Source organism: Eurosta solidaginis, chromosome 4 (assembly GCF_040869045.1).
Source record: "Eurosta solidaginis isolate ZX-2024a chromosome 4, ASM4086904v1, whole genome shotgun sequence".
NCBI lineage: Eukaryota > Metazoa > Arthropoda > Insecta > Diptera > Tephritidae > Eurosta > Eurosta solidaginis.
The window spans coordinates 1,241,309-1,258,955 of NC_090322.1; the positions used below are offsets into that span (position 1 = coordinate 1,241,309).

At 36.4% G+C, this 17,647-nt stretch overlaps 3 protein-coding genes across 4 annotated transcripts; 2 read left to right on the plus strand and 1 right to left on the minus strand.

Moving 5' to 3' along the window:
* Nucleotides 1-2,799: 2,799 nt before the first annotated feature.
* On the plus strand, nucleotides 2,800-8,195 carry Grx5 (Glutaredoxin 5). Of its 2 annotated transcripts, none has more exons than XM_067779342.1 (3): nucleotides 2,800-3,211; nucleotides 3,273-3,456; nucleotides 8,120-8,195. In XM_067779342.1, the coding sequence occupies exons 1-3, from the start codon at nucleotides 2,914-2,916 to the stop codon at nucleotides 8,178-8,180; spliced, it is 543 nt and encodes a 180-aa protein (XP_067635443.1). In that variant the 5' UTR covers nucleotides 2,800-2,913; the 3' UTR covers nucleotides 8,181-8,195. The 2 variants fall into 2 exon arrangements, with proteins under 2 accessions (XP_067635443.1, XP_067635442.1); XM_067779341.1 differs by lacking the exon at nucleotides 8,120-8,195 and adding an exon at nucleotides 3,576-4,237.
* LOC137248393 (myotubularin-related protein 10-B) lies at nucleotides 3,544-8,094 on the minus strand. Its single transcript, XM_067779333.1, has 2 exons — nucleotides 7,403-8,094; nucleotides 3,544-7,310 (listed from the first exon to the last, which is right to left on the minus strand). Exons 1-2 carry the CDS (start codon nucleotides 7,466-7,468, stop codon nucleotides 5,043-5,045), a joined length of 2,334 nt encoding a protein of 777 aa, XP_067635434.1. The 5' UTR covers nucleotides 7,469-8,094; the 3' UTR covers nucleotides 3,544-5,042.
* A 3,880-nt stretch (nucleotides 8,196-12,075) lies between the features above and the next one.
* Nrd1 (Nardilysin) lies at nucleotides 12,076-16,488 on the plus strand. The gene is made up of 9 exons (XM_067779344.1): nucleotides 12,076-12,617; nucleotides 12,683-12,903; nucleotides 12,959-13,695; nucleotides 13,774-13,980; nucleotides 14,031-14,644; nucleotides 14,707-14,830; nucleotides 14,887-15,047; nucleotides 15,103-15,322; nucleotides 15,410-16,488. Exons 1-9 carry the CDS (start codon nucleotides 12,346-12,348, stop codon nucleotides 16,292-16,294), a joined length of 3,441 nt encoding a protein of 1,146 aa, XP_067635445.1. The 5' UTR covers nucleotides 12,076-12,345; the 3' UTR covers nucleotides 16,295-16,488.
* Nucleotides 16,489-17,647: the final 1,159 nt, after the last annotated feature.

Genomic DNA, 17,647 nt, shown 5'->3' on the forward strand with positions numbered 1-17,647 from the left:
GTAGTATCAAATGAACGTATTCCGAATATTCTAAATTAACGGTTCATCCGGAACGCTTCCAAGAATACTAACGGAAACGAGCTTTCCGAAATTTCAGAATAAAAAGGTGAGCGAATACTCCTGTGTAGCAGGACCGCACAAAATCTTAACTCTTCTGTCAAAGTCAAGGTAGGAATATAAAGTTCTAAGACAATAAGCCATTTTCTTTTATTTTTGTTTTTGCCAATTCATTGCGGCTGCTGAGTAGCGTATCACACCATGTCGGCTGCCTGTTCAAAATCGTGCTATCTTAAAATATTCTTCAAAAATTTCCCAATTCAGGATTTGTCACAAAACCGCCCTATAGTAGAGTTAGATCAAAGAACGCTTCATCTCAGAGTGCTTTTCATTAACTCCCTCTTATTGCAAATTACATTGAACTTATGCTCATATAGGGAGTTTTTGAAACAAATTTTGAGATAGTGCATTTTTGAATAAAATTCTAACGTACGGCATTCTTCAAACAATTTCTGAGAGAATGACCAAACCAACAAAACTTTATCAATTCACGAAATATTTAGCAGAAAATGAATTATTTACCCAAAAACCTTTGGCATTTACAAATTTATTATCACTACTAATATACTACCAAAGATACTTGTCTACTACAATTTCACTGAAGGGGATTGAATTATTCCCCGTCTTCCTTACTTCGTAAAAGCAAGCCGTCCAGATTTTTCAATTTTGGAGTGTCAAAGATCTGTCATCATTGAAGAACAAACCTCTAGTAATTGAATCATGGTTTACTATATAGTTTGGCAGCTTAAGTAGAGGTTATGTTGCGAATAGTGTTGAAGGCAGTGGACTAGGCAGTCGAATGTCATATAATGAAGGAATGGTGTTCGGAGATTTTTCAAATTTAAAAAAAAAATAATAAAAGCTTTAATATAAATGTTTCAATAACAACAAAAACGCCATATATATTCTGTATACATAAATTTGTAAGGATTATCTCACTTTAAAATTTGAATTAAGTAATCTAAATTTTTTTTTTTGAAACTGAGTCGAGAACTGTGCGTGTGAATGTGCGAATTTTCACCGATCAGCTGTTAGTTGCGCTACTTGGTAAAATTTACAATGGTATGGCATCTCTGCAAATAACCTCAAAAAAGATAAATGCGTTGCGTCAATTCAAACAGCTGATTATCGGCGTAAAATTAACAAGTGTGTTTTCTTTCTGACAGGCACTCGCTTAAGTGGGCATAACGGGAAAATCTGGGTTGCCATTGTTGTTTCGGTTGAAAAAGGTCAATTAGGGTTCTGTGCAGAGACGTAAAAGATTGAAACAGGGTTTATGTAGTCGCAAAAGTGTTGCTCCTGTGCCACAGCATTTTAATTTTATATCATGGCGAAAAGTGTTCAGTTCAGAGTTATTGATTTTCATTAAAAGTTTAATTTATTACGGAGGGTTGCTCCTTTAATTGTAAAAAGCAGAGAAAACGTAGAGTTTTTCAAATTTTTGTGAAAAACTTTTTAATTTGAATTTCTGTACCCAAGTTCACTATGAAAAACTGAAAAATGTACACTTATTGAAAACTCATTTACACACACAATTTACACTTTAAATTTAATTGTGTTTTTATGCACAAAATTTTGAAACTAAAAACAAAATTTTCATTTGTCAGAAAAAATAAAGAAAAAACTGCCTAATGTCAAAAAACCCTATCGAAATACAAACTGGCTTGTTTGTTTTTAATGAACTACGTTGAATTTTTCTTGTATTTCGTTAGTTTTTTCAAATATAGTTCACACACTTTCACCAGTATTGAAACCTTATTGGCTCCCTCGACAAAAAATATAAGAGAAAATACAAGAAAAATATATAGAAAATAAAGTAGCGTCATTTTGATTTGTTTGCAATTACAGCACCATTATATTTGCAGGAGGTTTCACAGCTACAAAAATTAAGGCGGTTTAAACAGACGCTTTGGTTGTGTTGCATTCATTAATTCATCTGTCGGGCGAAGTATCGAAAAATTTACATAAATGCTTTGGTTGCGTGCCTACGCTAAACTATATTTCAAAAAACTAACGAAATACAAGAAAAATACAACCTTTCATTAAAAACAAACGAGCGAGTTTGTTTTTCGATAGGTTTTTTTGACACTCGGCCGTTTTTTCTTTATTTTTTTCAGGCAAATGAAAGTTTTTTTTTAGTTTGAAAATTTGGTGCATAAAAACACAATTAGAATCAAGTTTCTTGTGAAAAATGTGAACCATTAGAGAAAGAAATAATTTGCGCGTGTTATTTGCATTGTTTTATTGTTAAAAATGTTAATGTAAAGATAAAATGTAAAACATAAACAAAAACATGACAAACTCGCTAATTATGGGGGAATAGTGGCCTCGCTTTTTCATGATAGAAATTTTTTTTGTGTTTTGAAGTTCCGATAAAGTTTCGTTAGTTTTTTTAGCTTGAAATCCAAGCAAAAATAAAGTAGTGTCATATATGCTTTTGAAGTGACCAAAGCGTTTTATATAATTTTGCCCTTATGCATTTGTGTAAACAGCCTTAGAAGTGAAATTTTTCCATGTTACACGTGTGGCGCTTCATATTTTGACTCTAATTTAAATAAATTTTGCTTTCCGTATGTTTCCGCATTGTTGCAGGCTACAAATCTAGTATTCTTATTTCCGCGGAAATATATGCAACTATTACATCTGTAAATACTACAAAGTACTCCTACGTACCAAAAATGCAACTCTAGACCTGAGATTTGCATCAGGTGAGCGAGGCTGTTTGTAGTTTTGACGTTTATCGCTTAGTTGACACACTTGGTATAAGTACACTATGAGGTTCACTATGAAAATTAGTAGTGAACAAAATTTTATGTTATTCAACAAAATTTAAAAAAATAAAAACATCGCTACAAAATGTCCGGAAAATTGGCCCTTCGCCAACTTATTCGACAGTGCATGGTGGCACAACGCTTTCCAATATTTATTCATCACAAAAATGCTTCTTCAGCTGCAGGCGAAACCACAAAACATCCAACATTCGACAAAGATTCTTTGAAACAGCTGGTCAAAACCAATAAGGTTGTAATCTTCATGAAAGGTAATCCAGAAGCACCAAAATGTGGCTTCAGTAATGCGGTTGTACAAATTCTGCGCATGCATGGCGTACAATACGATGCGCATGATGTACTCCAAAGTGATGTGCTGCGTCAAAGTATGTTCCCTAACATCACGTAATTCCTTGTTATTTGAAATCTAATAAATTATTTTGGTAGGTATCAAAGAGTTTTCAGATTGGCCAACTATACCGCAAGTCTACATTAATGGTGAATTCGTTGGCGGGTGTGACATTCTGTTGCAAATGCATCAGAGTGGTGATTTGATCGAGGAATTAAAAAAGGTTGGCATAAAATCGCTGCTGCTGCACCAACAAAATGAAAATACCAGCAGTGATATAAAGTAAAGCAATGTTCCACCTTAAAATTTGATATTTAATTACATACAACCAAAAATTGTTACACATATTTATTTGTTAAAATGCCGAACTGGCCACTTTTAATTTTTTGCCATTTCATTAGCTTAACAACACAAGAAAAGCAATTTAGCTCATTATTTTCACTTGTTTGCTCCACTGCGCTTACACCGATCATGTTTGTATTCAGCCATAGCAAGCAGTTCCAATATTTTCACATACGCCTGTATGGGATCTTGAATCTGCAATAATTGCATACAATAACTTCGATATTCTGTAAAACGCATATTAGCAATGATAATAGCGATTGAGTAGGCAGCACGATGATGCAACTGCTCTGAAGATGACTTGTAATTGCGACGTGGTGCCATTTAGAAGCGAAATGAGAAATATTAAAAAAGTCCAAACAAAGCGAGACGTTGAAAAGAATGAGCACATAGTCTTACAACCGGAAACGAGAAAAGTCCGTTATTTAAACCGACTGCAAAACCACATTGTTTTACTGTTTCTAAACCCTAACCTTTATTATCTACGAAGTAAATGAAAAAAAATTATAATAATAAATAAATAATATTGTAGTATAACCTCACTTTATTATCGCTATTTCAGCAATACATACATTGAATGTATTTTAAACAAATTATTCAATAACTTATTTTCTTCGAATAACATATTTCGTAAATGAAATTAAGCATCATATATCTAGCGTAGTAAAATATAATAAATATTTTTTTGTTTGTGTTTGTGTTGGATACACTTCTATCTGTACGTATGAAGCTTGTAATTATTGTTCGTTTTTATTTTTTGGTGATAACGTTTTCATTGCGATACCGCTGTAATTGCGGTGGAAATCGTTGCTTATCATCGGACACAACCTGAACCACATTAAACAATGCAAGTTGTTCATTTTTAAATGCATGAAAATCGCAATACAGATATACAGTTAGACATTGCGTACCTATATACCTACATAATGAAGAATTGAGTGAGAATTTTTACATAAAAACATAATTTTTGTTATTTCAATAAATTTTTAGTAAAAAAGAAATTACTTGTAGTCAGTATTAGATTTGATTATTTAATCAATCCCAGTTTGCTTTTGAAAATAAGGTAGCAAGAAATATGAATAATACTATAAAGTTATTATGTAGATAATTGTATTCAGGTTAAAAAGTCTTTGACTTTGTTCTTTCGTACACTCAGTTTACAATACGCATGATTTTTGACTACAATTTTTTTATGTATACTAAGAAACAAAAATATTTTCACACATCGATGTTTGAGTGGAAGAATTCTTTACCTCCGAAAGGTTAAGGGCGAATTTTCCTGAGGTCCATCACAAAATAAATACCAAAATGCTTTTGAACTGAATTATTAGAGGGTCACATAATTTTCCCAATCTTCGAAGCTTTCTTTTATACTTAGAATTCAATAAATTATATTTATATATATAATTATATCGACGAAAACAAAAATTCACGTAAACTACTGGCAAACAATTACTTTAGCTAAGCTTGACATTCCAATCCAATTAATCCGCATCAGACTTGCTGCCATTATTATTGCTTTGCCGCTATGCGATTGACAGGTGCTCCATGAATGAACCTTCTAACAGGAATTCGTTGCTATTTGTAAGAATATCGATAAGCTGCTCGGATTCACCAGTGTTTATGCTAAAGGGAAAAAATGATGATATTTCAGGCATTAATCCACAACCGTTCATGCCATTTAGTGTAGCCGGTAGGGAAGACTTTCGTCGGCGTTCCACGCCATCGATCATTTCAATACTGTTACGTCTTTTTGTAGTGCTATCGGCAACAGGTCGCTTTTCACATGTATGCTCATAATAAATTTCAGGTAAATCATCAAAGTCGTGGAGATCTAAACAGCGTTGCAATTTAGCAATATTGCTAAGTAACAAACGATGGTTCAAATCAATTTGTGGGAATCCACCATGTTTAATTTCCAAAATGGGCATCCAACGATAATAGCATTGTTCCCATATTGCCAAATCAACCATGCGATGTTGTGGTTCCAAATAACGATCCTTCGGTATTGTTGATGACGTCACAAACAACTGCGGGTTAATTGTGGTGAAACGTTGTTGCTGGAGTTGTTTTGTTGGCATTTGTGCAAGTCCTGGTAACATTATAGCACCCGCAGGTATCGCTATCGAACGCCGGTTCTGCTGCTCTTGTCGCTGACGCTGATAGAAAGGATTTGTGAAAAATACTTTGTCCTTCTCAGCAAATTGCTCACCCCAATCCCAAACAGGACGCAAAACAAGGTTGCCAACACGTACCGCACGCGCTCGATCCGCTTCTGTGTCAAATTGAAATGTGTCGAAGATGGGCAAAAAACATGAATCCCACAAAGTCGTCAAATATGTTTGACTATATTCGAATTCATCTGAAAATTGTTGCAACAGTTGCCACACACAGTCCAAAAATAACAAAAATACGGGACTTTCTTCCTCTTCTGCCGCATCTCCACGCACATGTCCCAAACGTGTTTGAAATGGATGTTCCAAAGCCACCCACTCTTTCTGTATTAGTGATTGAAACCCATCAATCGTGCGGTATAAAGGATCGAGTATTATTTGTGTGAGACTTGATACGACACAGCACAAGTCTCGTCCATTAGTTTCTTGCAGAACGCATGTTGTACCCGTGCGCAATGATTCTGATGCTTCACATGAATACCGCAGACATAGTGAGACATAAAAGAGCCAATTGGATTTCTCAACATTCGTCAGAAATTTAGAATCCTGCACCAGAAACTCCTGCCCACTTTCAGGGGTACATAAGCGACGAAACTTAAGGTATGCACGTTGCACATCTTGAATACTTGGAAGCCGATCTGTCAATTGTAGCAGTTTCAAAGTACGTCGTTCATCACATTTCCTAACTAGCTCAAGTGTTACATTTTCCACTTTCGTATCTTGTTGCATTGCCGGCTTCAGTTCGGCTAATCGTACAAGCGACGCATTCCCATAGCTAAATACCCAAAACGATGCACGCGAATCGTAGAAAGCACGAGACAAGTCTAGGAATCGATCAATTGTACAGCATTTAGGTATGACAAAGTGTGAAGGCAGCGTATACTTCGGGGCTTGTAGTAAATTTTGCAACTGTGGCACATTTTCCGCACTCACCACTTGCCATTCGTTTGCGCCGCAACGAATTAACTCTCGTGCCCAATCGTTTTTAGTATTATACATTGTTACACTAGATTTGCCTAACATGGAATAATATGGCTCACGATAGCAGTAAGCAAAGCTCAGATCATGTCGGGATGGGTAGGCAAAGCGTGCTAATGCCGAAGCAATAAGCTTGCCATAATCTGGTCCGGACCTCGATTGCTGGAAGGCAAATTTAAGTAGCCGGAAATTTTTGCATATTATGTGGAGTGCAGTAATTCGACTACTCATTACTTTTTGTTGTGCGTCAAGTTTTTTGCGCTTATTTCCACCACTGAATGCACCTACACTCACCCGGCCACCTTCGGCTAGCTGGTATACGTAATCAATGTTATTGAGTGTCACATCATTGCGTTGCAAGTATAAATGTTCTTGGTACGATTCTTGTGGAGTCGTTACTTCTTGTTCGCGTTGTAGCGGAACGAAAGCCATTTTGAAATTGGTAACACTTAGTAAACCAAATATAGCCTGTCGGGACTTATCCAATTCAGAGCCTTCAGTAGGTGCAGGCATAATGGCGGAAAACAAATAAGCAGGAGCTGATGCCACAACGAGTTCACTGGGCAACAAACGCGGTTTGGCTAAATGAAGGTCACGCAGCTCTGTTGGAAGCCAGTCATCGCTGCCTTCTTGACGAGGAATCTACAAAATCAACAATTAAAGTATTAAGTTCGATGATGTCACTTTTTCTTCTTACTAATAAAGATGATCAACAATATTATTATCATACTCACATCACCAGGCGATGGCGCAACATAACTTAAGAATGTATTTCGCTTCCGGTCTTGTATGTTGGCCATATTTGTTGTTAATTAACTATTATCCAATAATTGCTTTGGTTCTTTCTAAGCACGAATGATTGGTGATGCGCCTATTGTCAGCAAAACTGACGACAGCTCAATTATGAGCGTTGTTTGAATACTAATGCTTAGTACTTATGTATATAAATTGCTGCTGCCCTGTTGTGGTGTGTTGGTGGTTTCCGTTCTATTGACACGACCATGAGGCACTTTGTGGGCGGGCGTGTTGCAAACGCCAGCACATTCACTGCGTCCGCCCTCTTTGTGCGCTTTTGTACTTACGATTTAATCTATTTTATTCCCTGTTTGAAGCCTTTTTCAGATGATTTGCATGAGATAATGAAAGAATTTCCCGTCGGTTTAGATGATTTTGTTTTCTTTATTATTGTGGTGTCATCATCAAGATTCTGACATTACAAACATCATAAGGGTAAAACGTATTTGAAATATCTAACTTTATAGTCAGTTTTTAACTTCTTTAGAATGGCTACTTTTGGGATCAATGCATTTAGAAGATAAATATCACTTTGCCTGAACAAATTTTATATTTTTTCCCAGACGAATGAATAAAATTCACTTCTCCCTTCTTTTGTACCATGTTCCAAAATTTTTTTCGATGTTTTTTCACATGACATTTATAATTATTTTCAGGGTGGCATTTAACGCAAAAAAGGGTGCTGGAATAAGGGTGTTACTTCTTTTGAAATCGTAAAGAACGTAAAGCAAGCAAAAAATTGAGATATTCGCATCATCCGGTGGCAAAATCCTGAGCCAGATAAATAACTTTGCATGTAAATACAACAACAACGATTTGAGCCAGATAAATCCAGATAGAAGTCTGGTTCAATTTGTGAGCCAGTTAATTTGCTAATTACTTCTTTTTAGTTTGGCAACGCTGACTTTAATAAACCTATTTTTTCAAAAATAGATGTCCCCGCTTAGCCTTTCGCCGTATGAGTTAAATGAAAAACAGCGGCGGCATCTGCCTATCACATTTCACGTGTGCGAAAATTTTACGACATCTGCTTCTCAAGTCTCCCAATGATCCAGAGCATTCCCGTGGGAATTGAGCTTGAGCCGGAGCTGTAAAACTCACTGGAAGACGGCAATTGTTGACATATGGCGCATTTATGTTAATCAGATGTGCTTAACGGTAACAGTCTAGAACAGGGGTCGCCAACTAATGGCGAGAGAGAGACAACAAAGGACGCATCATGACATCAGTATTAATAAATAATCCGAAATCGGAAAATAAAAATTTTAATTGAAAAGATATTACCGAAAAATTACCCCGGGCCCTTACGAAACCGGGGGGATCCATAGTAGCAGAACACCTTTCTGCATTGGCCGCCTTCAGGCTCGCCTATAAAAAATTATCCTTGCCGGTCAAGCTATTCAAGGGGATTATTTTGAATAGTTTACCACGATTTTCCAGGGGTCCTCCACCCCTAAATATCACAAAATTATCATCCGGAATTCTAAGGAACTCTTAGTTTATGAAAAGCCTTTAAATTCCGGAATTTGATAATATTAGCTGTGTTTTTTTCCACATCTATATACGTTTACGCTTAAACTTTATATGGACTGCTAAGCGAAAAACTTTAATTACACCTCTGAAATTGCTACGCATAAAATTAGTATTACTTACTAAATTTCAATACGCATTATACTCAGACGTAACTGAAATATGTGTCTATGTTGCACCCTCTGCACTAATTATCTAAGCGAGGATAGGCGTTTTTTCCACGCGCAAACGGAACGTATACGCATGTAAAAAAAACAAGGCTATTGCAAATTAAGTTTCGCACCTGAAATTCAGGTCAAAATTGTCGGAAGTGGTACCCAAAGCCGCGTATTTTCGCCAAGATATTTTTTAGCCGTTTTAAGGTTATTCTCGAAAAACCGGTCGGTACTATGTCACTTTTCTCGTTGTTTTGCCAGCTCCGCAACAATAGAAGTTACTTGTGTTTTTCTGAGGGTAGAATTTTATAAGGTGGTGGCAGGTCGACATAAAAGAAAAAAAAAAAACGTATACTATTTATGTGTTTTTTGGTAGTTCTTTACGACAGCATGACACTGCTAATATGCGTCCAAAAATATCGAGATTTTAACTCGTTCAAAAGATATGGACGAAAAACCGAAAAAAGACTCGCGGGTATTAGCAGTGTCATGATGTCGTAAAGAATTACCGTTTTTTGTACTGCAATTCTCTTTGGGTACCCTATCGACATCGGTCGCACCCGAAAGTTCATCCCAGCACAACAATTTGGCAAAAATTATTTTATAGTGCTAGTCGGTAAAAGGCATAAAATAGGAACAATTTAAACTTGAAACTTAAAGCTCATGACTATGGCTAAGAAAATGTTACAATAAATAATATATTTAAAGCCGGAGTCATTGGTGCCGTATGTCGTATCGCTGTATCCGTATCCCTAACGTAATCAGCTGTTTATCGTTACGACGGTAAACCAAAACCCAATTGGTTGGCTACGATACGGTTACGACCTTAGCGGCACCAATAATCGATTGCATTGATTCTCATAAGGTTGGTCGAATCAGCTGTTAAAAGGTTACCGATACGGTTACCGATAAAGCACCAATGTCTCCAGCTTAATAAATAGTAAATAAATAAAATAAACGAATGATAGAGTACATTTGCTTAGAAGAAATCAGTATTTTAATTGTCTAGGTTATTATAGAAACTTGTTAATTCTTTATTGAAGAGCAGAGCATTGCTTATAAGCCTAAGTCTAGAAGGGAGCGAGTTCCAAAGACGTATGGAAGTAATGAAGAACTGGCGATCAGATATTAGCATACGATGTCTGAAGTGGGTAAGGAGAACAGATCTAGACGACTGGAGAAAATTTAGCCTCCGATACAGATAGTCAGGTTCCTTCATATATATTAATTTATGTAGCGTAGTGAGCGTTTTAAGTTTAATAAGGTTATCGAAAGAAATGTTTAGCAACCTGTAAGCATGATGAGAGACGTGGTCAAGTCTGTTCAACCCATAGACGTATCTAGCAATGTTGTTATAAACAACATTAAGTTTCCTATTACATACATAGTCACAATTAGAGTAAACCTCACAACCATAAAGGAGCGTAGGTATTAAGTACGCTTTTGCTATTAGTAGACGAATATGTAACGGAGTAAAATATTGTGTAAGCCAGAGTGTACGAAGCATCCCATACACTTTTCCCACTGTGCGGAAGATGTGATCTTTCCATGTCAAAGTTTTGTTAAAAACTACACCTAGATTTTTTGCCGTGTCAACGTGTTCTATAATAGTGTTGTCTAAAATTAAATTTTCCATTCCACTTTTATCTAGTGACCTTCTATGAATGACTATACATTTCGACTTCTTAGGGTTAAGACATAAGCCGTTCATAGAAGCCCACGTACCAATTAGACACAAATCGTAATTTAAGTTATTAATACATGAACTGGTACGATCACTAGGACAGCACATATACAATTGTACGTCGTCAGCATAAATGTGAATATTACAATACTTGAGAACACCAAGCAAATCGTTTATATACAAAACAAATAACAGGGGACCAAGGATTGAGCCTTGTGGGACTCCTCTTAAAACATTGACGAAGTCAGACTTTCTGCTACCAACACTTACTGCCTGAGTTCGGTCGGCCAAATACGATCTGATTAGGGCTGTTGCACAGTTGGAGAAATTAAATAGGTTGTCCAGCTTGTTGCAGAGAACGGTGTGGTCGACCGATTCAAATGCTTTTGAATGGTCGAGAAGAGTCAGGAAAGCAGTAAAATTTTTGTTAACTTGTTCTCGAATATCCTCTATCACCGATAGGAGCGCCGTTTTACAGCTACGATTTGACCTGAATCCAGACTGGGAATCTGTGAGAAGGTTATTATCCTGCACAAAAGTATTTATCTGGCAGTGCAAAATTCTTTCGACGACCTTGGAAAGGAAAGGCCGAATAGCTATAGGTCTATACTCCTTGTTTTGCTTGGGGATTGGGATTACCTTAGCAACTTTCCAACATTTGGGAAATACACAGGACGTCAGCACAGAGTTAACCAAGTAGGTTAAGTGAGGAAGGATTTTAGGAAGAATTATTTTTAAAAATTTCGGACATATACCATCGAACCCCATAGCATTAGACTTTACTGAAAGAATGGCTTGAACGACATCACAATCATCGACACTAGCAAACTCAAGAGGACCAAAATCAACATTAGCGCGAATACAATAATTGTCAGCACATATATTGTCAGTTGAGATTGGCAGATTTACAAAATTTATATTTATCTCGTTAATGTCTACATCAGGGAGGACAGAAATATCGCATCACTTAAGTTGTAATATTACTAAATTTTCATAAACTTAAGTTTCCTGGAGCTGCGGATCTCGTTTTTGTGATTTTGAGGACCCTCTCTACCACTGCAAATCATCAAAAGTTTTAAAATCCTGGTACATTATTTAAAGTCCAACTTCTTTAAGTCACTGTCCCTATAAGAACTTTTGGATTATCATTACCTGGACCCGTACGCATATTTGGATTTTAAATTACATACCTAATACCAAATGTCATCTTACGTCAGAAAGTACCAGCACTGATCAATACCTTCAAACGTGGGTTAAACGTCAAAGTAAATAAAGAACGAAATTCATCAGAAGAATATTTATTTCGGTAAATTTTCTTCATTTTTTAATGGATTTTGCGGCAAATTTTGAAAAAAAAAAAACCAATAAATTTTAATTATTTTCTGTAAACAAAAAAAGTTGCAACGAATTCATTAAATCATTAAATCCTAAAATTTCGCCACTAAAAAAAAAAAAGAAAAAACCAAATAGCCTTTGCGGCGTCGTTTCAAAAAGAAAGTCGGAGCAAAAGTTTATGTTTATTCGGGGAATTTCAAAATTTCTAGCAACAAAGGCATCGTTTGAACGTTGTGTGAATATAACTTATTGCTGGGCGCCTTTGCGAAAGGCAAAAACAATATCTAAACGGTCCGGACAAATTTTGCGACAGAGTGTAAACCCAAGTTGCTCAACCCTCTTACGACCTGGATATTTGAGAAGGCATTCTTCAGTTATGGTAAACACAGAGTCAGCAGTGACATATCTGGACATCCCAGACAAGTCGGAAAGCGACAAAAAACATTACAAGTAAGTTCAGAACTGGCACATTAAAAATTGGCTAAAGTGTTAACAATTCATAATTGCTATTTCAGAAATTTATTATTAAGTAATGGAATACGAGTTTTACTCATTTCGGACCCAACACCAGTTCCACATTGCGGATTAACGTCTTCATCATCATCATCCACTTACGACTCCGCCGGCGATTCAGTTGCTGAAGAAAGTAGTAGCACTAGTAGCGAAGAAGAGGAATCGATGAGCACTTCCACAACGGGCAATGGTGAAAGCGATTCCGATTTAGAGTCAGAAGAAGGTGAGTCATCATTTATAGTTTTCCTTTATATGAAAATTGAATTCTTCTCTTGCAGGTGACGAAAAGCTGGCAGCATGTGCATTATTAGTTGATGTAGGCTCATTTACAGAGCCTACTGAATATCAAGGTTTAGCGCACTTTTTAGAGCATATGATATTTATGGGCTCCGAAAAGTATCCAGCAGAAAATGCCTTTGATGCGCACATAAAAAAATGTGGTGGTTTCGACAATGCACACACAGAATTCGAAGAGACTTGCTTCTATTTTGAAGTATCCGAGGAGCATTTAGATAGTAGCATGGATTATTTCTCTGCCTTACTAAAAGCACCACTTATGAAAAAAGAAGCAATGACGCGCGAACGTGATTCTGTTGAATCAGAGTTTCAACAAATTGTATTGGATGACGAAGTGCGCCGAGATCAACTGGTAGCTGCCTATGCCACTGCGGGCTACCCTCATGCCACATTTCCGTGGGGAAATCTGAAGACTCTTAAAGATGGTATAAGTGACGATGAGCTACACGCACAACTGCATGAATTTCAAAAGCGTCATTACAGTGCCCATCGTATGTGTGTTTGTGTGCAGGCTCGTCTCCCTATCGACGAGTTGGAACAAATGGTTGTAAAACATTTTTCGGGCATTCCTAGCAATGATCTTCCAGGTATTGACCTCTCACCGTACAATTACCGAGATGCTTTCCGTAAAGAGTTTTATGAAGAAGTATTTTTTGTTAAACCCATGGAAAATATCTGTAAGCTAGAACTCACATGGATACTGCCATCAATGTTAAAGGTTTGAATATTTTATTTTTTATTTTTTAAATAAATAAAATATATAATCTCACTAACAAATAACTTCTTTACACGGCAGTATTACAAAACAAAACCAGACCAGTTTATATCACATTTAGTGGGGTACGAAGGCGAAGGAAGCTTATGTGCATATTTAAGGAAACGTTTATGGGGATTAGAACTTACTGCAGGTATTGACGAAAGTGGTTTCGAATCAAATTCCATATACTCATCGTTTGTAATCGGAATCTTTTTGACTGATCGCGGTTTTCAGCATATTGATGAGGTAAACACATAAAATTGTCATATGTTGTCTTACGTTAGTTTTGTTTTTAGGTACTCGCTGCTTGTTTTGCTTTTATAAAACTCTTTGCTGATTGTGGTCCGTTTAAAGAAGCGTACACGGAATTACAAAATATTGAGGCGAATAACTTTCGTTTCGAGTCACAGCGGCCAGCTTTGGATAATGTAGAAAAGTTAGCTGTAAAAATGAAGTATTATCCACCAAAGGATATATTAACTGGTACTGAGTTGTACTATGAATACAATGAGGACCATATAAAGGAGGTTGTGAAGCATTTAAATGAGTTTAGGTTCAACATAATGATTACGTCGCAACACAAATACGAAGGTGTGACATATGACAAAAAGGAAAAATGGTTCGGGACAGAATATACAACTATTAAAATGCCACAGAAATGGCGTGACCTTTGGGAAAAGTCTGAGCCAATGCCAGAGTTGTTCTTGCCGAAACCAAATCGGTTTATATCAAATGATTTCCGTTTACATTGGGAAGAAAATGGCAAACCTGAGATACCAAGTTCCCCGAAGAAGATACTACAAACGGATATTTGTGAGTTATGGTTTAGACAGGATGACAAATTCCTCTTGCCCGAGGCATATATGTACTTTTATTTTATATCACCGCTTTTAAGGAAGGATCCCAAATAGTAATTACACCTCACCTTTAAAATGCCGTAATCTCTCATAATGTATTTACTTATTTCCACAGCGATGCCCTTTGTGCGCTCTATGAAAAGTTAGTTAAGTTTCGTTTGAGTGAAGAACTTTATCCGGCGACGGTTGCAGGCCTTTCCTATCAGTTTTATACTTCGGAGAAGGGATTGATATTAAAGGTAAGAAAGTAGCTTATTATAAACGTCTGTGCCAATTATTATTTTATATATTTAAGGTGAATGGTTATAATGAAAAATTGCATTTGCTGGTGAGTATTATAACCAGTGCTATGGTATCGATGCGCGATCATATTACGGAAGAGTTGTTCAACGTATTCAAAACAGACCAGAAGAAAGCCTATTTCAATGCTCTCATAAAGCCGCGCACTCTTAACAAGTATGCTATTAATGCCGCTTAATATACAATTTATAAAATTCTTGTTTGTTTAAAGGGATATTCGTCTGAGTATCGTCGAACACATACGTTGGCCCATAATAACAAAATATAAATGTTTAGATAGCCTTACTTTGAACGATGTGCTAAACTTCGCTGACGCCTATACGAGCGAACTTTATTTGCAGACACTTATGCAGGGAAATCTGACAGAGGAATCGGCCCATAATGTCATGAATTCCGTTCTGACAACTCTTAATTGTAGAAATATTAAAGAGGTATACCGAAACAATTTAGTTTTTTGGAGCTACTTTTCAACCACCATTATTTTGACTTATTTTGTTTTGTTGATTATTTTTTTTAAGACTAAATACATCGAGAATCGCACGGTCCAGCTGCCTCAAGGTTCTCATTTCATACGATGTCAAGCTCTCAATGATAAGGATATAAATACCGTAATATGTAATTTTTACCAAATCGGGCCATGCTCTCTACGTGTCGAGGGAATTTTAGATTTATTGATGATGTTCGTCGAGGAACCATTATTCGATACATTGCGTACAAAAGAACAATTGGGATACTATGTATCAGCTTCCGTGCGTATGAATTATGGAATAATTGGTTATTCCATCGCAGTCAATTCACAAGAAACAAAATTCAGCGCAGCTCATGTAGACGAACGTATTGAGGTGTTCCGTGGCAAAATGTTACAAATACTTGAAGAGATGTCTGCCGAAGACTTTGACCATGTACGCGAATCTTTAATCAAAATCAAGCAAGTAGTCGATATATCACTTGCGGAAGAAGTAAGCCACAATTGGGAAGAGATTACATCCGAAGAGTATGTTTTCGATCGAAGAAAGCGTGAAGTGGAGATATTGCGTGCACTCACTAAACAAGATATAATAGATTTTTGTTTAAGCAACGAACGCACCAATCTACGCAAATTATCGGTGCAAGTAATTGGCAATAAAGATGCAGTACGCCCCAAGCGCACGGCGGAAGAAGGAGAACAAAACTCAAATGACAGTGGCAGCAGCAGTGAAAGCGAATCGGAAGTGGATGACGAAGAACTATTTAATACATTGGCTAGTAAATTAGATGTGCGTTTCATACCAAAGGAGGGCGATGCAACAACAATTGTAGACATTAAGGACTTTAAAGAAAACTTGCATGTATATCCAATTACGAAAACTAAATTGGAAAATGGCATGGAACGTTCACCAATGGAAATAATCGAGGAATGTTGAAGTGCTTGTTAAAAATTTACATTTAAACCAACTAAATGGACTAGTAGAAATACGTTTAGTGAATCAAATTATACACACATTAAATTCAAAAGCAATGATGCTGTTAACAATTTTTATGCGCCACCGTTTAGAAGTAAATAATTAATAAATTTCAAGTCAATAAAAGTAATTTCAATTGCAATTTTGCATGCAAACTTGTTTTGATAAGTTGGCCTAATTTAATTTAAATGGAAATGATGCTAAAGCTATGGAAATGATGCATAGAAGATTGATAAGCGAACTGTGAATGGCCATTTCATCTATTTTTTTTTTCAAGACATGTGCATACTAGCAAATCAATGACTCGTTTTTGTAACAATGTTCAAAGATGTATCACTATTTTGACGAACATGTGCGCACCTGTTATCATCAAATTAGATCGTTTTCGTTTTCATGACCTAAATACTAACAAAAGAAAACGTGGTATAATGATGAAATGACAAGGCAACCAAACAATGTAATTACCGAAAAAACAGCTGCGCTGCTGTATTAAAATTGTTACAAGCTTTTTTATCATGAAATATTTTTAAAGCAATAACAGCTTATGTCGATATAGCCATAGTCTGGCATTATAATTTATTTTTAAGAAGCCTCTCAAACAACATAAATCAATAAGTGGCCACACATCACGCAAATATTTTTTTCCTGCACTAATCTGGTGCTCCCCTAGAAGATCTGCATCAGATTTTCACCACTTCATTTGAAGCCTGTCGGCGGCCATTCAATATACTTCAGTTTTTGTTTTTATTTCTTTCGTCTTTCACATTACCTACGGCGAATCTATACATATATACTGAGTTCACCTTGCACATGCCCCGTACTATTTTTTATGAACGCCTAATCCATCAACAGAAACAGTCGTTCAAATTATACCGATGATGCTCACGGACAACCTCTCTCTCCCCTTACACTTCTTTCTAACAAGAATCTAGGAATCTTTGAATTAATATTTTTCAACCAAAATACCAGGCGAACATAATTCAATCACGCCAAATCAGCTGTTGTTGGCACATGCATGTGTGGTATGCAGGTGTGTATGTGCGTACAAATGCTATGCCAGCAACAAAACACATAATCAATGAGTGTTCACGTTGTGCTTACGCGATCATACACAACTTTACATACATTCAAGGACGATTTTTTTTTGCAGCTGATTGAGTTATGTGCGCCTGGTATTTTTGGTTGAAAATTATAAATGAGCGAAAATGAAAGATTCTTCTTCTTCTTCTAGTGTAAGGGGTGTCGTGACCAGCGTCGGTATACTTACTATGAGCTTCGCTTCTTTTGCAAATACCCTTTTATCTAATACAATAA